Source organism: Astyanax mexicanus, chromosome 3 (genome assembly GCF_023375975.1).
Source record: "Astyanax mexicanus isolate ESR-SI-001 chromosome 3, AstMex3_surface, whole genome shotgun sequence".
Lineage (NCBI taxonomy): Eukaryota > Metazoa > Chordata > Actinopteri > Characiformes > Acestrorhamphidae > Astyanax > Astyanax mexicanus.
In genome coordinates, this window is record NC_064410.1 from 44,102,717 (window position 1) to 44,127,202 (window position 24,486).

At 39.8% G+C, this 24,486-nt stretch overlaps 1 protein-coding gene across 2 annotated transcripts in view; it reads left to right on the plus strand.

Annotated features, from left to right (window-relative positions):
- The window catches only part of pag1 (phosphoprotein membrane anchor with glycosphingolipid microdomains 1), a 74,298-nt gene that overhangs the window by 35,991 nt on the left and 13,821 nt on the right, over positions 1-24,486 (plus strand). For both annotated transcript variants that reach the window (XM_022683186.2, XM_049475358.1), the window contains exons 2-3: positions 21,756-21,971; positions 22,770-22,821. In XM_022683186.2, coding sequence (XP_022538907.2) covers positions 21,802-21,971; positions 22,770-22,821 — 222 coding nt within the window. In that variant the 5' untranslated portion in view covers positions 21,756-21,801. The remainder of the gene's footprint in view (positions 1-21,755; positions 21,972-22,769; positions 22,822-24,486) is intronic.

Genomic DNA, 24,486 nt, shown 5'->3' on the forward strand with positions numbered 1-24,486 from the left:
AAGCCAATTGAGAAGTAATTGCTGCTAATGGAAGGAGGTTTCTACAGTGCAAGCACACATAGAGGAGGTTAAGAGCGGCGGAGCAGGAGAGAAGCAGGAGTTTTGCAGGTGGGAATAGGCTGAAAATAATTTTGACTAGAATTTCTACATGAATAAAATTTTGTATATCAGATGTATTACAGGCAACTGGAAATGAACTAAAGTAACACATGGGAATTTAACAATTGCACAACCTAATGAGACACAAGGGTGCATCATCTGATGAATGTTGAATGTGCTGGTGTTGGTTAAGTTCATTGCAAGTTTTGTCACAAGTTTTTCAGCCTACATTTAAAATGCACCATTATGGAAGAATTATCATGTTCTGCTCCTAGGCTTCCTCTGCAGTAGAGAGATGTAATTTGTGTTTTGAGCCTCCACTGAAGGACACACTTTACACATGCCTTTCTGCACAAGCTGAGACCTACAGAACCATTCATATATGTATACATATATGTATATATATGAAATAAACATGTAGGCTGGTGCAGTGGAGTAATACTATAGGATTTTGCATAAATTTGATTTTGGTTATGTAGTGCAATCCTTATCCTGACTGCTTCACCAAAGTTAAATAATGCAGTTACCGACATGCCAAGCCCAGAGTGCATCCTTAGAGATATTATTCTCCTTATTAAATGAAGTATAGCATAAACGTGATTTTAAAGCTGTTATGTTAAGGTAAACATTTTACACAATTATTTTTGCTGTAGATGTAAGCCTAGGCTTTTAAACAGGCTTAATAATGCTGGCCTGAATAATTTAAATTTGTTCAGTAATTTGCTACATGCTTTTTTCTTTAATATAATGATTTCAGCATGCATAAAAAAATCTAATTTTAAACACTGTTTCTGAGTTCACCCCCGGTCTCTTTATAGCAGCTCTTATTTTGCGTTTTCATGGAAACTGCTTTCAGGAACTAAACTAGCCCTTTGGGTGCAGTCTGTTTGAGTAAAATGGTGTAAAAACAGGAGCGGCTCATGTTGTAAATGCGGCCATACACAAATGACTGGATTTTTGTTTCTTTTAATGTGTATAAAATTTAGCAGTTGTCATATTTGGAGTAGCAGTATACGCTGTTTTTTATTTGCCTGATCCAATATTCAAATAAACAAAATATTATTCTATAGCATTTAATCTTGTATAAAACTGAATCTCGCTAAAATTATGGTTCTAGTGAACATGCATGCAAAATGAGTTTGTTTTGACATTAACCAACCTGAACCAAGGCAAATGCAAATTCAGGCTGTTACGTTGCACCCATTACTGACACAGTTGTGCAAATGCGCACACACAGCTTGTTTTGTCTCTGTAGTAAAGTATTCTTGATAAGCATAATAAGCATAATGCCTTTCAGCACTGGGTAAAGAGTTGCCAGGTTCGCGGTTTTCCCGCCAAATTGGGCTTGTTTGAAAATCCAGTCAAGGGTGAAAATGTAGGGGTGCGTTTTTTGGGCTAGTTTTAAAAATTACGGCGGCCGCCAAAAAAACCCACAAAAAAGTGTGTGTTACCTTGGATGTTACATGAACACTGTGGGCAAACATGTACAGGTCGACACTAAAATAAATTTTTCCTTTTCAAAGTCAGTTCTTTTTTGCTAATTGTGTTAATAACAAATGTTCTGGACTGGGATATAAAACTGTTATAAAAGAACTAATAAAACACTAATGTTACAATATTATTAATGACTTAAAATAAATAAAAAGTCTTACACTTATAGTTGTTTTGCCATTTGCTTCAAACATCTGACAAACAGATATTTTAGGCTAGTTTAAGCTTATAAAGGAAGGGTTTTAGAGTGACTTTGGGCTGGATATTTTTGTTGGGTATGACTGGGTATGAAATCCCTCATCACAGTTACACTGTGGAGCAGAGAAACTGTTTTCAGTAGAGTTTGGTGTTATCTGGACAGTAGATAGAGGTAATCCAACAAAAGCAGCATAAACTCTTTTCAAATACACTTGATTTCAGACGAAACTGCCGGTGAGAAGCAGTTTATGGGTTCATAGAGAAATGTAAGGTCATTAGAGCTTCAGTACTAAAGCTAATCATTCTGCATAACTGTCCCTATTCTCCCTGCTAGACAAGGCACAACCTGCATTCCATGGTTTTTGCCTGCAGCACCTGAAAAAAGCCCCCTGTGTGCTGACAAGGCCGTCACCGCTCGCTCACGTATTCCGCTGCTCACACGCGGCTATGTGGCAGACATCTCCTCTAATTGGGTCATTTCTATTCTGTTACCAGATGTCTCTGCCACCTCAGCAACTGAGCTGAACTGAGTTCCTTTATTTTATGGGTCTAAAGCAGTTCGCATTCTGCTGGACCAGTACATTTTATGTCAATTCATAAGCGCTTAATCGAGCTTTACTGAAGAATTATGCGTCTATTGCAGAAAATCCAACAGTGAAGGGTGAAAAATTAGAGCTTGGGATGCATCAGTCATGGAAAGCAAAACATCTGAACTGACAGATATGCTATCAAATGCATTTGTTAATAGACTGAGAGCCCCCAGTACTTGAGCTGCTACTGTAACCTCCTCTGTCATTCAGCCCACACCTGATTTGTTCTGCGTCCTGCAGTATTTCCCGCAGCCACAAAGCCTCCATATTTTACCATATCTTTGTGGGAAGCATTATTTCAGGATGAATGATGTGAAATGAGAAAATGTGCAGCGGAAGGAGAGAAAGATGTAAAGCTGCACACACTGCTAGAGTGCAACTAATGATTATTTTAGCAGTCAACTAATCTGTTGATTATTTTTCTGATTAGTTGATTAGTCAATTATTATTTCTGCTATGTCCCACCTCATCTTTGCTTACTGTGGGTACAGCTCATGTTCATAGCTTTCACTTGAAAATACTAGAACCACAGAAACAGCTGAACGTGGGATTGAAATGGCCTTTAAATGTGCAGAAGACATTTAATGTGGAATGTTTTGATATTTGGTTAATCTGTTGTGTTTGGGCACTTTTGAGGACCAAGCTGAGTGTGAGCTGTGTAGGTGGGCAGCCCTTACTCCTCCATTATTGCATTTCTCTCCCCAGCACTTCGTGTTTTGAGCTGCATTTACAAATTAACTAAGTGGACACAAAAAATTTGGAATCGATATATTTTTATAATCTACATTGTTAATTATGTCGACTAATAGTTGCAGCCCTACGCACTGCTACTACTAGGGCTGTAACGATTAGTCGATATAAGTGGCAATGTCGTTCATTTAAATTTGTCGACTAAAAATTTCATTGTTGACTAATCGTTATTTGTAATGGTACTGAAACGCAATGGGAGATGGGTAATGGGCTCACGCACACAGGATACTCTCATCTTGGTCTGTGTCTCCGAAAGTGCTCAAACACAACAGATTACATATTTACTCACTAAATATCAGAATTTTCCACTTGTATACATAATCTGGACATTTAAATGGCTTTTAAATGAAGTTGTTCAGCTGTTTCTATGCTTTTAGAGATGAAGGACATGGCAAAAGTAATCGCTGACTAATTGACTAGTCTGAAAAATAATCATCAGATTAGTCAACTAGCAAAATAATCATTAGTTGCAGCCCTATCTTATACAGGTGTGCAAATTCACACACACACACACACAGGTTGTATAAGCCCTGTAGCGAAGTATTACCATAGTAGTGCTGTACAGAGCACATCAATTTGAAATTATTTACACTATGCCTACTGCCAGGGATGTCTTAAAGGAGTGTAAAGCCCCCCCCAGCATTGAGGTGTGGAGCAGTGGAGCTGTGTTCACTGGATCTATGCACCTACCACAGGAAATTCAACAGTGAAGGATAAGAAATTAGAGCTTTCGATGCATCAGTAGTCAAACGCTAAACATATAAACTGACAAATATGCTATCGAATGCATTTGTTAATAGACTGAGAGCCTTCAGTACTTGAGCTGCTACTGTAACCTCCTCTGTCATTCAGCCCACACCTGATTTTTTTTTTTTTTTTTGTTCTGTCTTCTGCAGTGTTTCCCGCAGCCACAAAGCCTCCATATTTTACCATATCTTTGTGGGGTGATGAAGAGCGTTATTTGAAGATGCATAATGTGAAATGAGAAAATGTGCGGCAGGAGGAGAGAGAGAGAGAGAGACATCCAAATAAACGCATTATAGATTCCTTGCCTGTGGAGACTCTCTGATAAATGGTGTGCTGGAAAGGTCACTGTAAGCGCCGGCTAGGCAGTAACCCCCCCTCTATACACACACACACACACACACACACACACACATACATGATGGTCACACACTCCACACACTCCTTTATTCCACTGACACCGCCCACTCCCTGTATCCCAAATCAAATAAATCAGGCGTGAGGTGGATCCTCCTGTGGATCCACTGGAAAGCTGCCCAACCCCCATCCTTCCAAAACCATAATCAGATACACCAGCAAGTGAACAGGAGGAACAGGTACAGTGACCCGTTCCTCCTCCCGTGCCGCTCTTTAGAATCAAATAAACCCCCAAGGACATTTAAATAAAAAATGCTAATATTGCTAGCGCTTATTACTAACAGTTCATTAAAGCGAAAAGCCACCAAAAAGCATTATGCAAATTGCATCATGCTAAGCTATATGCATGATGCATAGCTTCTGTTCACTGTTAGCTTCATTACCACAGACTCCTGTACAACAGGCTGGAATCCTCTCTTGTCTCGAACGGCAGCGTTTACCACATATTAACCTGAACCACAAGTCGAGCTAATCCTATTTTCAATTAGCTGATTACGAAAGGTCACAATTAATGAATTCGATTTTGTACAGCTCTCTCTTCAGCAGGGTGTTTATGTAGACGTCTCTATGGGGCTTATTATGGGAGTTAGGATCTCCTAACTAAACTGTGCACTGTAGACCCCAGAAGAGGTTCAGGTTTCTTTAATAAATCACTGTGGTGCTAATGGTCTGGAGAGCTCTTGTGAAGCAGCATCATTTTTCCGTCTTAGCTCCCACACTGCAGTTCTCCTGCAGTAGCCAAGCAACAGGCAGCACAGGGCAGGGTGGGGATGGGTAATATGATAGATTTGTTGTTATTGGGATAAATTACATAACCATACAGTTTGTTTTCTGAAGAGGGTTAGCCTGTGGTAAGTGTTGACAGAACACTCAACAGCTGTAGGTTTAAGAAAATAGATAAAGTTCACTATCGACAGCTGATAAATAGAAAACCATTTACAGCAACTGCATAAACTGTATGGAAACCAGTTGCTATCTAGTTAATATGTAGGAACTCCACAGCGACCACCTGGGACACCATAAGAACTGCCTAATAACATCCTAGTAAAGACTAAGCAACACCACAGCAACCCCCTGAAATACTATAAAAGCCATCTAGCAATGCAAACGCATCCATCTGTCAACCACCTAGCATCACTGTAGAATCCTTCTGGGATACCATAGCAACCACCTAGCAACACCATAGTAACACTTTATCTGCCACTTGGCAACACCATAGTAACCAACCTATCAACCTAATCTTTTTACATTAAAACTAAGCATTTACCTGAAATGCCATAGGAGTTGTGATGCAACACTGTATCAACCACTTTGCAACACCATAAGAACCACTTGTAATGCCATAGAAACATGCCAAGCGACTCCGTAGCAAGCACTTTGCAACACAATATGAGCCACCTGTATATCCCTCAAAGCCAGTTAGTAACACCAAAGCAACTTTAAAGAAAAATATATCAATTCTGTAGTTACCACATAGCAGCACCGTATAAACCACCTGAAAAAACATATGAATCACTTAGCAACCCAACAAGATCATAACAACCACCTAGATTACAAGAACAGTCCCTTAGCAACACCACAGCAACCTCCTGAAATGACAGGCAACCACCTATTAACCACTTAGCAACACTATAGCACCCACCTGAAATATGATAGGAACCATTTAGCAACACCATAGCATCCACCTGGAATACCATAGCAACCACTTAAAAAACATAACACCATAGCAACCTTATCGGATACCATATCAACCTCATAGTAACCACTTGGCACCACCATTCAAACCACCTGAAAAACCATATGAATCATTTAGCAACCTAACAAACTAATCCAGCCACATCCACCTTGGACATGATAGCATCCACTTAGCAACACCATAGCAACAGCCTCTGATACGATACCAACTCCCTATTAAGATCATAGCAACCACCTTGCAACCAGATAGCAAAAAGTTGGGATGCATGAGACGCAACTTAGCAACCTCACAATATATAATGATGGTTTTTGTAAATAATATAGCAGTGGTAGTTAAATTTAAGTAAACATAGTCAGTAATGGAGTGTGACAACTGGAGTGAGAATGGGGAAATGCATTTCTGGAAAGGCACTATTCTATTTTTAATAATGCTACATTATCACCCAGCCATAGTGCATAACTGGTGAGGCGATGCAGTAAATGCTAGATTGTGATTATAATGATAGTGGTGGTGGTGATGATGATAATGTGGATGATAATGATGATTATTGTGATGGTGATGATGATGATGATGATGATGTTTCTGCTCTCCCAGACAAGTCATAGTATGAGTGTTACTCACACACACAGCGCAGTCACAGCTCTGTAGGGTGTGATGTAATTAATCCACTCAATGGCTTTACATGTGTTGAATCGCTGCTGAGTGGAGGGAGAGGAGGGCACGGCCCTTTCTGATACAGCTCACTAATCCCTTTATCTGCCCAGCTACACCTCTCACCACGGCAGCTCCCGAGGCCCGGCACAGGCCCGCTCATCTGCGTGATCTGCCGCTAATCTCCGTCTCACATTAAAGAGATTCAGACGCAGCGCGACTCTGAGACGACGGTCCGGGCTGTCGAGGGATGGGAGGGGGAGGGTCTGATGACATTTAATGAGGATCCCTGCTCTGATCATTTGAGATGAAGCTGTTCGCTCAGTGCAGCAAGCCCAAGTACACTTTCTTTTGGGAGTTGAGATAAAGGGAGAAGTCATATGATTCTCTCTCCCATCATGCTGTGTGTCGCTCTTATTTCATCTCTGTGCCTTCAGGGATAACCAGTTGCTGACAGTCACTGGTTGTTAACAGTCTCTTGTCCAACTCTTGCACGCAGAATTTTGGATAATCACCACCCTACACTGCAAAAAAATCTGTTGGCAAAACTAGACAAAATATATGTAAATTGAGACGCGAATGCCTAAATGACGCAAAAAATCTGCCAATGGGGAGAACAGATTTTTCGTAGGAAGATTTTTTTAAATAACCAATCACAAAGTCTCAAAATGAGAAAAGTAAGACTTAAATCAAGCCAAAATTCCTTAGTTTGTGGGTTAAAATTATACAGAAAAATCTGAATGACTTGACTCGTGACTTTTTGTGCTTATTTCAAGTTTAAATAACTTAAAACGAGGTGAAAATTCTAAATAAGACTGAATTAGATTATTATTCCCAAAATTAGTATAGCAATCTTATACAAAACAATGCTTATTTAGTCAAAAATTCTTATCAGAGAATAATATAAGATTTATTGCCTTGATATTATAATTATAATTATATATTTTACTTGCTAAGATTTAGATTTGTGCAGTGTACTTCATCCGTAACTCTCTCTCAAAAAGTTTTAGATGGAGCACCATCATGTAGGAGAACACAGTCCCAAGAGCTTAAATGCTGGGATATTTTATACCTCTTTTATTTATTCGATGTTTTTTTACTTCAGAAAGTCCTATTGTATTGGCAGTATCTCTACACATAGGCTAACATGTGCTTTCTCTGAGGCACATGAAACAAGCCATCTGCATTTTTATGTGATGCAATGACACTGGAAAGCTAAACATGCTTAAAAGCGAGGACTACCTGCCAGTTCGGTTACTTCAAGCAGCAGACTAGAATTTTAACTGAGTAATATGGTAAAAATATTATTATTATATAACAACATTTAAAAACTGTTTTACATTTCACAGTATTGTTTGCGATTGATTGCTGTCAAAATGTGACACATCCTTTAAAAACTGAGACTTGTATGCAGATTATAGTATAATTCATTCATAATTCAATTAAACTACCGGTAGACTACATATGGTCTCCATAGTGAGACCCATACAATTAGGTTGGTGTTTTTAAAGCACCAATGATCTCCTCAGTATTTTTAAGTATATTGTCGATACAAAAAGTAAAAATATAAAAGTGAATTTGATAATATTACTTGTGTATTGTATTTAATTACAGTAGCAGGCTGGAAAGGCTTTTTAGTTTTGGTGCAATGCATGTACAACGTGAGAAATGAGAGGAAAAAGGCATAGGGCCCTGTCTTACACCCTGCGCAAGGTGCGTCACAATGCACATTGCTATCTTACACCCCACCAACAGCATTATTTTCACGCCTGCATTTGGGTTTTTTAAATAGCAACTGTGCTTGTGAATATATCTATGCTGCTGAGTGTACAGACGCTCATCTTATCAGTAAATTGTCATCAGGGCTGTACCCAACATGTTTACATCTTTTCTTGTTACACACACATAGACATGCAGCCATGAATCAACCCAAAGCACGTGCCTTTTAGCAGCTATGAAAACTTTTACATTAACAATAAACAGAATCAACGAGCGTGAACGAGAAGGTCAGTTTTCTCTTCTTAGCTGAGAAGTGTTGGACACATCCGGGTAGCTGCGCTCCTGAAATAGCAATGCGCCAAAGTCTCTTAAACAGAATGGCAGGTGACACACAGATTGGTTTAGCGTATGTTACACCCAAAAGACATCCATGATTAAATAAGAGAAATAGTACATGCCTTTTGCGTGCTTTGAGCCACGCGTTACATACTTTTCTCGTCATTACGATAGCGAAGACACACTGATGCACTTAATCAAGCGGCTTGTACGGTGGCCGAGAAAGCCCAACGCAGTGCAAATTGAAAAGCGCTGCAAAAGCACAAAACACATCCATCAAAATTACAACACAGGCGCAGCAAATAGAAAAACGCGCTGCAAATAGAAAAACGCGCTGCAAATAGAACCACAACACAACGGAAGTGAGTCACAACACAACGGAATTTTCCCGGGGGACCTTAAAAGATACTGTACCAGCTAAGCTGCGTCTTCAGTAACGTCTCGGACTTCACTATGTGTACAAAGGACAATAAGTGGCAAACAAGGCGTTTTGTGAAGCAGAACTTTTAATAATATGCACACAACCGTGGTAATCACAGGTAATAAACATAACTTACTTTTCAGAAGCTTGTTTGCCACTTATTGTCCTTTGTATACAGCTGGTACAGCATCTTTTAAGGTCCCCCGGGAAAATTCCGTTGTGTTGTGACTCACTTCCGTTGTGTTGTGGTTCTATTTGCAGTGCGTTTTTCTAGTTGCAGCGCGTTTTTCTATTTGCTGCGCCTGTGTTGTAATTTTGATGGATGTGTTTTGTGCTTTTGCAGCGCTTTTCAATTTGCACTGCGCTGGGCTTTCTCGGCCACCGTAGGCTTGCCTGTAAAACGCTAAAATATTCCTAGGTAGTTTCTTATAGTGACCACCATGCCTCAAAGGTTTAGGAGGCTAATCTTAGAATTGTGTTTAAAATACAAAAATGTAGTAAAACCTTATTTTGGGCTGGCTGGGCTTGATTCTAGCATTGCTAGTAGCTTGTTGCTGCTCTGAATGTATTGTGCCATAAGGTCATGAAGGAACTGGAGCAATCGCTGGAACTGTGGCAATGTGTCAGCCTTCATCTATCACTGGGCTGTGTGTGTGTGTGTGTGTGTGTCTGTGTGACTGTGTGTGTGTGCTTTGCATAGTAAAGTGCTGCCCCTGCTTCTCCAAATGCCACAGAATGGAGCCCTAATTTTGCCGTTTTCCCTGATTAGCACCTCAGCGCTGCGTAGCTCAGTGGGGAGGTTCTTGCGGTTCTGCTTCTGCTCTGTTTGTTTTGAGTGCTGACTCGGTTTGTTTTTCATTGCACCTCTCGCACTCTCTTCAAATATGCAGTGTCAAATTCAATTACTCCAACAGTGATGGCTCAGCTTACTCTCTCGGCGGCAGTGACCAGTGTGTGCGTGTATGTGTGTGTGATGGAGAGAGAGAAAGAGAGAGAAAATGAGACATACACACAGAGAGCATTGTTTTGCAGCCTGGTGAGGCACAGCTCCACAGCTCTTTTTAATGCAGTGCAGCAGCCAACTGGCCCTGACTGGGGAAGCTGGAGTGAGAGAGAGAGGAGAAAGTGAAAGGGGAGAGGGAAAGAAACGGAGGAGAAAGGGCTTTTTGGGAACCTGCCACATTCACGAATCCCTACGCTTACCCTTTCACCCCACGAACTTTGTGAAATCGGACCTGTTAAAACACACTAGTAGACTAGGATTCTGAAGGTGTTTCCATAGTTTCACTGTGCTCTGTTTTGGTTGTAGTGCTTCAGGATTAAAGTGTCCACAGAACATTAACAGCCATAAGCCTCCTTCTGTAGTTAAAGCTTAGTTTCCTGGTTCAAGTACAGGAATCGCCTATCCCATTAATATACTGCTGAATATGCAACACCCCTGGGTGATTTACATATCTATTTGAGTGTGCACACACTGTGTGTACTGTATATATGCATGTGTGACTGGGTGTGCAGAGTTGGGGATGGATATGCACTCATGCGTGTTCGCAGCTGAGTGTGTATATATATATGTGTGTGTGTGTGTGTGTGTGTGTGTATACAGGACAATCTCTGAACATTTTGAGGCCTTAGCAGCAATACCCTACTAGGCCCTGAATCTAAATATTTTGGATGCAACAATGCATTTGAAATTTTGATCATGATAAATGTGACAAATTTTACTGTAAAGGCAATAAAACCTCATTTAACTTATACAGTATATCAGCTAAAATGTATTACTGTATACATTGAAGTCAGTAGAAATAAAGCTTTAAAATGTTTACAGTGGTATACTTTCCTTTTTAAACATGATCATCAATGTTCCCATCTACACAATTTCCAGTTACTTAACCATACATTAAGCAGAAATGCAGACTCTGTACTGTAAGATGCTAACCAATAGTTATAAACAAAAATAGATGTTTTTTGCTCTTGTTATCACTCTAATTCGTGGTAATTTTGGTCTTTGTAAAGACAAGATAAGATACTAAAAGTGCATTTTCTATTTAATATACTCAATGAAAATACACATTAAATATACTTTCTCTGTATTTACATAACTTTTTTTAAAATATATATGTTGTGTTGATAGAAAATATATGTAATGGCATTAAATACTGCTTAAAGCACTTTAGTGTAGTTTTTTTTTCCTGACTGAGTTAGGTGTACACAATATGTGAACCAATTTGCAAAGTAGTACATTTACAATATACTTCAAGTGTATTAAAATGACACATACTTAAAACTACTTAACTTCGCAGAAGATATACAAAAAAGCACTCAAAGCACAACCAAATGCCTTTATGTTGTATTTAAATATAGCTTAATTACAATTAATATATACTTATGTTGGCATAAGTTGTTTCAAAATAGTACATTTGGTATGTATTAACTACATTTTAATTTTACTGCTCATATTATGTGCTTTTCCGTGTTAAATATACTTAAATGCACTTTTCTTTTACAAGGGATGTTCCTTAGACGCTAGTCATTGACAAGCCTACAACATCCTTTTGATGAAAGTGATATTTTTGACAGGGGACTTTTCTTATGACATCAACTGTGGAGGTCTTCCTTGGCCTACCAGTGCTTTTATGGTTCCTAGTTTTTGCGTGTGTTTAGTTCTCGTCTTCTCATGACAAAACAGGTGAATCTGTAATTTCCCACAGGGGTAAATTTGGTAATTTGTGACCCAGTGTCCCCAATCAGTCATGTAGTGTGAAAGCTACAACAACTGAAGGACTCGCAAGTGCAGGACAAGCAGTCATGTGGTGCGGACAGCACCATGACCTGACGACTGTAAAAGTCATATAGTGTGAATCTGACATAAAGAATAGCTGATGTCTGTTTTTAAAATATTGAAAAATATAAGGTAAAACTTCAGCATTAAAATATCTAAAATCTGAAAATGTAAAACTTTAACAAAGCTTATATTCATAAATGTGTGTGTATATGTGTGTCTTGGGTGTCCTATTAGTGGGAGGTCATGTTTGGCCGGAAGTGTCTGTGCCTCTGGAGGAGTGTGTGAGTGGAGTGTGTGTCTCCAGAGTGTAATCAGTGGCTGCAGCTGCACTCCCCACACTAGCCTGCTTCTGCTGGAGCCACTGCAGCCCCTCCAGCCCTCCAGGGACAGTCACTGCCCTCCTGTTCCAGTAGCCTTCTCATTTATGAGAAATATCTCAAAGACAAACAAGCTTTGCTGGCTCTGCCCACTCTGGCGGAAGCCTTTAGCAAGTAGCCATTTCCTCTATTCTCTCTTTTTATAGACTCTGTTCTACCAGTCTATCCCTCGTTCTGCTGCAGCCCTGCCGGTCCCAGTGGTCTGACCTCGGCATGGATCGGTTCGGTAATGAGAAGAGGAAACAATGTACACAAGTACCCATCACATGCATGCCATCAGGGAGGGGGATAAATTTTCATGCCAGCTGATTAGCCCATGGGATGAGTGCTGTCGCTATGGAAACCTGCGGGCCGTTCGTGAACAGGGAGCGTTTTAATTGGAGCCGCCCTTCACTGCGCTCCTGCAAGGCAGTGTCCGATTGGCGCGTGTGTTGCTGGAGGTTTTGAGCGAAGCCTTCTCCTGCCCTCCTGCCCTCTGGACCACACAGGCAGCTCTCCTAATGAAATCAGGCTCAGTTCATTAACCGCACTGATGCTATTGTTTCGGACAGCTCTCTGGAGCGTGTCCCACTGCCTACATATGAGTATGTAATGTGTAGAGGGGGAAGGTGTTCCCCTGACCGTTCCCCTCCCCACTAGTGCAGACGCTCATGGGTTTGCAGCAGCCGCTGACCAGTTCATAATGAGGCTAGCTTTTGTTGTCCCGGCAACCAGGTCGTAATCGCTCTGGAAGGAGCTCCTGTGGAAGCCCATGGAAACCATAATTTCCATGCAGGTGATGTATCTCAAGCATCTCTTGTACATTATGCACCACTGAACTGGAATATCATTTGTTTGTTGGGAAATCATCTGTTGGGAAATCACAGCAGCATAGCAAAGCAGAGCTTACAGGTAGTTGCCTGTTGTGGGGGGGATTAAATTTACACATTTTGCTTCTAAATCATAAGTATGTAGGCGAAATTTTGTTTTAGAGTTTTCTAGATTGGCTCATTAGCTGTTGTAGCTAACAGGTAAGCTTGCACCCTACCAGTCAGGGTTAGCATTGGCCTCGGAGCTCAATTGCAAATCTAAAGAAGTGGAAAACTGCTTTTGTTGCCAGATTGTTCCTTTAAGCCCTTTTCCACCAATCAGATCCACTCCGCTCAGTTCCTCGCTGGCAGCTGAAATCCAAACACATCACTGGGAAGTAAAGACTCCCCCACGTCCAGCAGTCAGCCAGAGGCCAACATATGCTGCATGCATGAAAGTCACACGAAAGGTCAGAAAGAACACCAAGACCACCATCGCTGCGCTGGTGTTGTTTTTCTGGGCTGTAAGACAATCCCCTTGACTGACAGAGATATTGCTGAAGCGTCACGGCTAGTGGTTCTTGCTGAAAATGCCTTGATGTCTCTGAATAATTTAAGTGCATAGCAAATGGCCTTAAGAAAAGCACCGTATCCATGATGTGTCAAAAAATACAATCTTCTGCTTTTGTGTTCCCCTTTCCCTGGCTGATGTGTTATTATCAGCACTTTTCAACAGCCTGAATCAGCAGAAGATCTTATAATAACAAAGCCCTCCCAAAAATCCTTATTGTAATAACCCTCCTCAAATCCAATTATTTATTCAAGACATGCTTGTGATGCTCGCATGAGAACGTTCCAGCGGATGCGTTCTCAGGAGCTGTCCAGCTGTGCTTTTCCACTAAATCCCCACAAACTCCCTCTGTGGCCCCACTGTGCAGCCGCCTGCTCTTGCACACTTTAGGTATTCACAAGCACAGTCGTTTATCACACCTATTACTCTTACTCTCCAAGCCATCCTACAAAATACATAACACACAGTGCATCCCATATGCATTGACTGGCTTTAATTATGTATATACGGTAACATATGCCAAATGTAATATACAAGAAAGCAGAACTTTACAAAAAGTACTTTTTGAAGTCAGGAGCCTTTTGACTTCTTGATAATCCAGTTATTGTAAGTTAACAGTTTTCTAGTTAATTGGGTGTCTACATGTGTTGTTCTTTTTTGTAGCGTTACCCAGTAAATAGAATTAAGTGTCTGAAGGTGTCTTAAAGTACCAAGAGTCTTTTAACTTATGTAAGTGATATCCTAAATCATGCTTTTTTACTTAGCTATAGGTGTAAAGGTTTATTTAAAGAATTTAAAGAAGTGGAAAACTGCTTTTGTTGCCAGATTGTTCATTTAAGCCCTTTTCCACCAATCAGATTCACTCCACTCAATAAACATACAAATATATTGTATGCCATATATTAGATGTCACTTAATGTCACTTAATCAAATCCAAATCGAGACAAAAAAAAATAATTTAAAAGCAAATGTTCTTCATAGTTGTAGAGCACCTTTGGTAGAAGTTGTGTCTAGAACATTCTGAAACTGGTATTATATAGCATTAGCAAGAGTCTTACTATTGCTTTGAGTCAAAGGACCCTTTCTGTCTCTGTCAATAATGATTCTATTTGGAATATAAAAAATGTCCTATATAGCACGAGAAAGAGGTTCACAACTGAGTCAGAGAGCACTATCTATATATCTGTCTATCTATCTAGCTGTTTAAAAAAAAAGCATGCTGTGTTTTAGTACTGTGTGCTGACAGCGTGCACACCCCTACCACTAACATTAACATTTCTCATGGTTCAGAGGCTGCTGGCCTGAACCCTGCTTCCCTCTGAGAGGTTCTGTTTTTGTGTGTGATGTATGTTTGAGCAGTTGCAGTGCTGTGGGCAGAGGTGCGGTGTGCGGTGTGGTGCAGTTGGCTGTGGTGAGTGTACTGGGAGGGCCACAGCTGCAGCCTTCAGTCTGGAAGTGATGCCTCTCCAAACACATTCCTCCTCAAATGGCTTTTCCATTCTCGTATTTTCAATGGCATGAAATGTGCGACTATATTATTCCCAATGAAAAGAAATCCTTTCCTCTGTTAACCCTGAGGTTGTATATTTTGGACTGAATACGTGCAGGGTCACATTTATTTATTCTCTTTATATTCTGCACCATGCAGTTCCTCCCCTAAAGCAAAGCAATGGCAAAATACAATGGCAGATGGGAATAATTGCTCAGATGCACAGTGTATGATTTAGATTAGATTAAAGTGTTTATAATACAGTTTAGTTTCATGTTATTAAAACTATATCAAGTTTATTTAAAATGAACAGGATACTGGTTGCACAGCTTTTTTAGTTGAGGCTTAATTATGTTTATTTTGATACTGTTCTCTTTCAGTTCTGCATTTTAGTGAGGTCATTATTACAGTTTAAGAATCTTTTCGATGTGGGGATATCTGACCTGCATGTGGAAGTAAGAAAATTAACAAAATGAGAAAAGGGAGGAAACTGACTAAAAGCCTAACAAGACCATTTCGTTCAGCTGACACAGATTTAAGAAAACATTTTTTAAAGGTAAAAATGTGTTAAAAGAACTTGGTTAAAATGTAAATCTGCCCAAGAATTATTTAATATTATTTTAAATATTAGTTATTTCAGTATACCCTGAAATATATTGGACAAAAGTGACATTGTGATATTTTTTAATATTAATCTTACATATTCCAATATTAAAACAAGATTTGTCATCAGATTTTACCAGAAATCAATTACCTGGCAAGGTATGATATTAATAATGCCATCTGTGCATCCAAAATTGGAGTAAAATAAATTATATTTGGCAAAAATAATCAGCATCTTGTATATATGTCATGGGATATGAAAAAAAAGTGCTGCATTTGCTTTGTATCCAGCAACGAAAAAAAGCTATACTAATAATATATACAATTGCTTTTTATGACAATTGCACACTGCAATAGCGATGCTGAACCAATGTATTGTGCAGCCCTACTTATTTTTCATTCTGATGTGTGTTTTGCTCACATCAGTAGTCAGCTGACGTAGTCCAGTTTGCTTTACAACACATGCTCCCTCCAAAACAGAGATGCTTAAAGCTATTGCTGGTCAGCATTAGCTGTTAGCCTAGCGCAGGTTCCTGTTTGCTTATCTTGCTTTTGCATTATTGCGTGCTTAGTTTACCTACTCTTTGTCTGTGGAAACACACGGGAGCATAGGAAAAGTGGTGGTGGTCACAAGGCCAGTTTCATAAAGTAACTTGTATTACCATAAGTAGCAGAGAGTGGAGGTGATGTGCTGCTCTCCAGTATCAACAACACCATATTCTCCTGAATTAGTATTTTTATAGCATTTTAGTATTTTACAAGCTTTGGCTAGTACTTATTTTTTGGAATGGACTGGGGGTAAGTCCTGTAAGCGTGTGAATAACCAGTCAAGATTGTTATTATAAAACATAACCAGTAGCCTTATCATTTAAATTTAGTGTAATGTTTTACAGTGTAATCTATTCATGGATTTAGTGTATTTCTATATTTCTAACCCAAGCAGATGGATTTATAACAACATATTGCTTTTCTTCTGGTTCTCACATTTTTCATGGGAGTCACACACACACTCATATTCACACACTAAGACAAACCTGGTCATATGCCAGCATAGTGCACAGTGGCACTCACACATAGCTTTTAGCAGCCGTTTGAGGAGAGATCGAGCTGAGAGGCTGTATGGACCCTGCAGAGATGAAGGGCCAGAGGGGCCATTGGACGGGGAAACTCCATCCCGTTCTGCGCTGCTATAGTGTAGCATTCACTGTGCCTCCTAAAGGAAGTGTTTCCACTGCCCACAGAGAGCCTGTTCCATCATGAACATGTGATGTGATGGCGCATGATGTCATGGTGTCGCCATATCAGGGCGCCCATCAGCGTGGCTCTCCCGGAGCAGGCGTGTGGCTCTGGCTCTTTTCTGCTGGATGCTGCTGCTGCTTGTGCTAAGCCGCTCCCCGCTTATAATCTCCAGCCTTTTTCCTTATCTGTTCCACTGCAGGCAAGGACGAACACAGCCAAGCAAGTGTCCAGGTAGGGCTGAGTTCAGGTTTTTTTTTTCAGAGCAGGCTCAGGAAATTGCACAAGTTATTTGTGCTGTAATAGATGTGTTTGGTCTTTTTTCAATGCATTTTCTTTTCCATTTGCTTCACATTCCTGGAAGAGGCTGGAAGCTGTGATCGCAGATGTTCAGAAGCACTTTTGTGTTTTGAAGCTGGATTAAAGAGGACTTTTACTGGTTATCTCGCATTACACCATTGGCTTGATTTGCATGAGTGTCCCTAGCTATCAGCAGGCCCTCTGTTCATGTTCAAGGAACTGTAACAGGAAGCTTTTTAGCCTGCCGTTCAGAGACTGGCATTTTGTTTATGTCCACCAACATGTTGTGAGCTGTGCGTGAGTGTACACACTAGACCTGGCCTTCTGACCTTCCTGACACATTTGCATAGGTCCTTGAGAGGTACAATAGCCCTTTTGAGCAAGCGCAAGCCTTCTTTTTTGAAATCAGAAAGCAAATACACTGATCAAGTGTAACATTATGACCACATTGTAACTTTGTTATTTGTACACCAATTATCCATTTTCAGCTCCACAGATCACATAGTATACATTGCAGTTCTATTATTACAGACTGTAGTCCGGTATCGGGTTCTCTGCATACTTATTATCTTTAATGGTCAGGACCCTACAAGACCACCACAGAGTCTGTATTTTTTCTGTGGTGGCTCATTCATTCTCAGCACTGCAGTGACACTCACATGATGGTGGTGTGTTAGTGTGTGTTGAGCTGACATGAACGGATCAGACACAGCAGTGCTGCTGGAGTTTTTAAACACCTCAGTGTCACAGTTGGACGGTTGGAAAATGGTTGGGGGGAGCATCCTGTGACCACTGATGAAGGACTAGAGGAAGAAAAAGGGCTTATCCTACACCCTGTGCAAGATGCGTTATGGTGCTCATTACTATCAGAACACCCCACCAACAGTCTATTTGCACACCTTGCACCTGGGCTGTTTAAATAGCATGAAGACTCTCATGAATAAATCTATGCTGATAGGTGTGTTGGCTTGGAAGTGAGGTGTGTTCATGTAAATTCTGGCATATTGCTATCTTGGCAACAGAAAACACAGGTGCGCCAATAACTGCAGTCAACTCTTAGATGTTAATTGCTATCAATCCAAAAGCGCATCTGGCTTTTAAAGGGAATGGCATGTGACACGATGATTGGTTTATTTCATGTTACGCCCAAAACACCCCCATGATTAATTAGGAAAATCAGTACATGCATTTTAGGTGTTTTAAGCCGCACAAGCCACATTTTTATTTGCCTCCTTACAACACCAAACAGACACTGACATGCCCTAAATTAAGCTGTGCTGTGCACGGTTGACGGCTCACCTATAAATCATGAAAATAGGGCCCCAAGTGTCACAAACTGTGCAGCAGCAGATTTAAGAGCTTGCCTGTGACTTTACATCAACGTTTTGGACCAGCTAGGAAGGAATGCCTAGTGAAAAGTTAATGAACCAGCGTTTAAAAACTCCAGCAGCACTGCTGTGGGGTCCTGAATATTGAAGGACAAAGTAAAAGGAAGATAATTATAGAATTATCTGTAATTATAGAAGTGCAGAGTGCTCAAAAATAAATAAAGGGTGTAGAAACAAAGAGGTGGTCATAATGTTTTGCTTGATCGGTGTATATCCAAGTGTTATGAGGCTCTCTGTGAGTTTCCAGTGCTCAGTGCTTTGTCATTGCGGTATTTTTAAGACATTTTCCAAGAGTCCCCACTCCCTGTACTCTGATTTTGGAGAGAGACTGAGTAAGTGAGCCAGAATGAGTGAAGAGGAAGAGGACCCTCCCTTCTGAGAAAAATAGAGAAAGAGAGAGAGAGCAAAGCTGTCCATCTCCTCGCCCTCATCTACTCCAGCACAAAAGAGCCTGGGCCCCTGCCACTCGCTGGGATGCCAGCCATCTGACTGTTATCTGTCTATTCACTTTGTGGAGGTGGGGTGCTCTCCACACCCCTCCCAATCTAAAAATAACTTAGGACAGGGGCTCCATTGAGGACGGCCCAAGTACTTGGATCGCTTTCAGATCAAACTGGCCTACGATGTGTGTGGGGGTTGCTTATTAAACCACCCCAAAGCCATTTGTTTAGACTCTCTCACTCTCTGAGCTATGTGTGGAACTTTGCAGGGAGATTTTGCATTAAATCTGCTTTTGTGTGCCCCCTTGTGGCTGATGTTTTTCAAAGCATGAGAGATAAGTACTGCTCTGATAGTGAGGGAGGATGAAATGCATGCACCAGTATTGCATGACGTCACCTAGATGTGCATCTGTTTATGAGTTCTGCTGCTGATGTACTTTTAGTTTACATGCGTGTGGTTTTATCAGCTATACAACTTGTGACTAATTTTAAAGATAGAGACTCATGAGATGAGTTGTGGTCCCATAAGTGGACTCATATAATGAGACACCTGTGAGCTAAGTGCTAATTTCAGCTAAACTTGATTAATTCAACTTTATTAACAATAAACCTCATCTGGGTGGTCAGTATATTAGATTTCTTAGGTGCTGTAGTGTTTTTCTCAGGTACATTTACAATAATGATGCACTCTGGAGGTGTAAAAGGTCATTATTGACTTGATAGCTCATCTTCTGCCTCATACAACAGTTGACAGGGACCACCCTGGGACTTCTGCTAAGTGGGTGGTGGACCTTTTTTAGCACAGCAGTAATGGTAGTATGTAGGCCTGTCACGATAATAAAATTTTCCACTTATCGTACAATATATGGTCAGGACCTCAATAAATTTTGATTACTTCAGTACTGCACATTATGTTTTTATTAGCAAGAAAGAGCACAAACTGGCTTTGTCATTTTTAAAAATATGTGGTGATGTATGTGTGACAGAATCTTACAGTACCTAAATGACACAAGACAGTTAGTGAATGTGTTATTATGTGTTATCATGTGACACTAATGTTGGAGTGCTGGGTTAGTGCTTACCTCCGTAGCCCCACACATTTAAAAAAAAAAAACTAAAATATTTATAGTTATTTACCCAATAAGAAAAATAAATGAATGAGATGCTCAATTGGTTCCAGAACAGATTAAATTATGAAGTTTGTATCAATATGCAGAATGTGGTCTAGGTTAAATTGACTAAAATGTTGTTAATTGCAATTATTTCTGTGAAAGAATATCATCCAACTAAGAAGAGTTATCCTGCAAGGCCACGTATTTGAGTTACTGTGCAATTATATTATTATTGTATCACTGGCATAGAAAGGGCAGTATATTGTCCAAATAAAAACATAGTTATAGTGACAGACCTATTAGTATGCTAGTATGTGTTGCACTGGTATTTGTCAATCAGCCACCACAGTTTTGCTGGACATTCAACACATTTATTGAATTAAGAGTGGCCCATTATCAAAATATCCAAAGAGAAATAGGTCTGTGGTTAGAAACTGAAGGTATGGAGTTCTAGAGGATGATTGACATTGACTGTGAATCAGAAAACTTGAGCTACAGTTCACTATACTCTGTAAAAGGGCTGGATGATATCGTAAAAATATTATATCTATATTTAAAAACATTTTCAGAATACACAATATTTAATGAAATGAAGAACATTTATATGCACTTACACTCCCCATACTTGCACTTCCACTTATACTGGCATTGTCATACCCACTTTATTTCCCTCTACAACTGTGACCTTTAAAGAGTTGTGTGTACTCGTTCACTTTAACCAGTCTTAAGCTTTCTTTATACCCCTATATTTGCACTACTGTTTATAAATGGTCTTTTTATCCTGGTACTTTCATTTCCTCTGTAATCATACCTAACTGGTACACTCTTATATTGCACTATTGTTTCGTGTCTCTTGTCTCACGTATGTCTTGTTTAGTGTCTATTTCATTACTATATTATTTATAACTTTATTTAGTTCTACTTCAGTCAACTATTGCTTTATGTTTATATTTTTACTGCAGTTTATCCAATTAAACTGTACTAAATATGCCCTTTGTCAGTTTACTTTAGGCACTGATGATTAACTTGATTAAAATGGTATTCCAAATTCCAAATAAATATTGTCATTTAAAGCATTTATTTGCAGAAAATGAGAAATGGCTGAAGAGTCCAGAAATCAATATTTGGTGGAATAGGATTCACAGTTGGTTTGGATTCACAGTTTTCATGCATCTTGGCATGTTCTCCTCCACCAGTCTTACACACTGTTTTTGGATAACTTTATGCCACTCCTGGAGCAAAAATTCAAGCAGTTCAGCTTGGTTTGATGACTTGTGATCATCTATCTTCCTCTTGATTATATTCCAGAGGTTTTCAATTTGGTAAAATCAAAGAAACTCATCATTTTTAAGTGGTTCCTTATTTTTTCCTGTATATGATAAAATATAATCATATTGTGCATCTCTACAGTGTACCCTAAGATTTCTACTAACAAGGCAAATGTTTGATATAGTGTGTCAAATAAATTGTTAGTAGAAGCTCAACAATAAAACCTGACCTCACTCACTCTCTCTCTCTCTCTCTCTCTCTCTCTCTCTCTCTCTCTCTCTCTCGCAGTTATCTGTGTGTGGCCAATGTAGGCAGCTCCTCAGTGTGATGTGTAATGGCTCCTGCGCTGAGTGCTCTCTGGGGGTCAGGGGTTGCGGGGTCAGAGGTTGGAGGGTCAGCAGCGCTGGCTAATGGAGAGCTGTTTGTAGTAGGCTCTCTCACAGCACTCTCCGCCCTCCTCGTCCTCACCCTGCTGCTGCTCCTGCTTTGTGCCAGCTGCCAAGGGTGAGTACCGGTACCATCTTCTGTCTCATCCTGTCCAGCTGCTGATGCTGATGTTATACTGTCACTGTCACACAAAAAAATAAAACATGCTCATTTTTAACATAATATGTTGTATTATAGCAGCGAAATAGTAGCTTAATAGTACCTAGATTTATAACTCAATTATCATTTAAAAAGATTGAATATGAATGCAAATAAGGGGTGGATCAATAGGATCCCATTAGGATATCAGTAGGGAGTATAAAGTATATTTAAATATGTTTGAAAACACACATGCTAAAGAAATATTTACTAAAATGTACTGCAGGGATTTTATTAAGCATATGCATTGTTTAATTTTTATTGTATTTTAAATTTGATATACTATGAGAAAAGTAAAGACGCTCAAATACATTAAGTTTAAAATGTTTGAAAATCTGAATCTGAATTATATTATGTATAATCATCTGTTTATTACTGGCACATCATCAAAACTATAATTATGACTACTACTAATTAACATTTCATTTTCTACATTCCTTTTGTAATTATTAAATTTGTGTACATATAAGATGTTTTCTAAAGCCAGCATTCTAATTCACTGCTGACAGTTCACAGTAACTCTTATGAAATAATGTGCATTTACAAATTGGTATGCAGGTTCCAGCTCACTCTACCACAGGAAACAAATGGATCAGCTTAATTAATTATCCACATGTGGTGGGGCAACATGCTATAGGTTCAAATTCCTCATAGGCATCAAAGGAGGAGAGTTAATCAAAAATTTTCGAGTAATGGCCCTTCTCTTTTTTTCCTCAGGCAGAAGAAAGCTAGCCGGCTCCCTGGGGACCATGAGAACCTGATGAATGGGGTATGTTAGCGGGAAGTTTCCTGTGTAAAGGATTTTCTGCATTTCAGATCTCTGCTCTGCATGACTGAGACTTAAAACGGAACCCTGTCTGCTCTTTATGAAGAGCTTTTCCTGATAGATGTTTTCAGATTAATTTAATATTAAGTTGTTTTGACTTTGGAGGGTTTGGAGAGAGCTGCTCTGATCATGCTGAGGTGATTGTGTGTGTTATATATGCTTTACTGTGCGGAAAGTTTCGCCATGTACACCTAAGCATATAATTTACAAATAAGATGGCAAATAAATATGTGCAGTCTGGTGTCGACCAGAAGAAGATGGTTCCCCTTTTGAGCCTGGGTTCCTGTCAGGGTTTCTCTCTTGCCACTATCAGAACTGGCTTGCACACAAGATGCTCGAATGCAAACCTTTACATATAAATCGCTTTATAAACAGGTGAATTAGCATTGGAACAGATTGGTTCCACATTTCTCCTGGACACTCCAGTCAGTGCTTGGATGTGTTCAATTCCATCACAAGCTCCACACGATGTCTGAAGGTTTTCTGTGTTATCTGGCACTGTGAGTAGTGAGGTAGGGCTCCCATGAGCCCCCCCTGCCAGCCATTTTTAGCAATGTTGTTTTGATGTTTTGTCCAAATTTCACGACAAGCCTTTTAGGGGATTTTGTATGATAGCTGCAGAATAATAGTAGCTTAAAACATTAGATTTATAACTTAATTATCAGATTTAATATGAATACAAATAAAGGATGCATCAATAGGATCCCAGTAGGATATCAGTAAGGAGTATAAAGTGTACTTAAAGATGTTTGATATCCCAGTCAGCCCTTGGATGTGTTTCATTTCATCCCTAGCTCAATTGATTTTAACATCATTAAGCTCCAATTTACCAAACCAGGTGTTGCTATTTTAATATAAATAATACTAGACTCCCATGGGGAGAAGAAGATGCCAGCCATTTTTAGAGATGCTCTTTAGAGACCTGGTTGTCTGTTTATCACAATTTGATTCTTGCCCATTTTTCCTGCTTTTAACACCTTTTTAATTTTTCAATAACTGACTGTTCACTTACTTTCTAATATACCGTATCTGCTCCTTAACAGGTGGCAGTGTAGATAAAGGTCATCATTGTTTTCACTCAGCGGTGCTAATGTTATGGCTGGTCGATGCATGTTTGCAATATTGTATATACATCATGTCTGCAATACTGGTATCTCCAAAGACTGCAAAATGGAGAACACTTATCCAGCCAATCACACCATTTGTTTACTCCTTTCAGGCGGCACCCTGACCAATCACCCATCCAGATTTCTTACACATTGCAGAGTTTTTCTGTGGGTGTTTGGATGAATTAATGGATTTATGTAATCCAACAAACATAAACGATTTTGGCCAGAATAATGCAGGCTAATCTTCAAATCACATTACAGCTTTGGTGTGTTTTCAGCACATTGCACAATGCAATATGTAGCAATATAAGCACAGTGCTGCTGTTCTGTCCATATTGTGCAGCCATAGGGTGGAGATTAAAGCAGACTGAAGGGGCTTTGTGGAGCTCTCGGTTAGTGGGTGGAAAGCATGAAGCGGGCAGACTCTGGGCTTTGTCTGGCCAGGGGAGATGGAGCAGCTCTTCGGTTGTGGCCTCTGCAGGGAGGCCGAGTCTGCTGG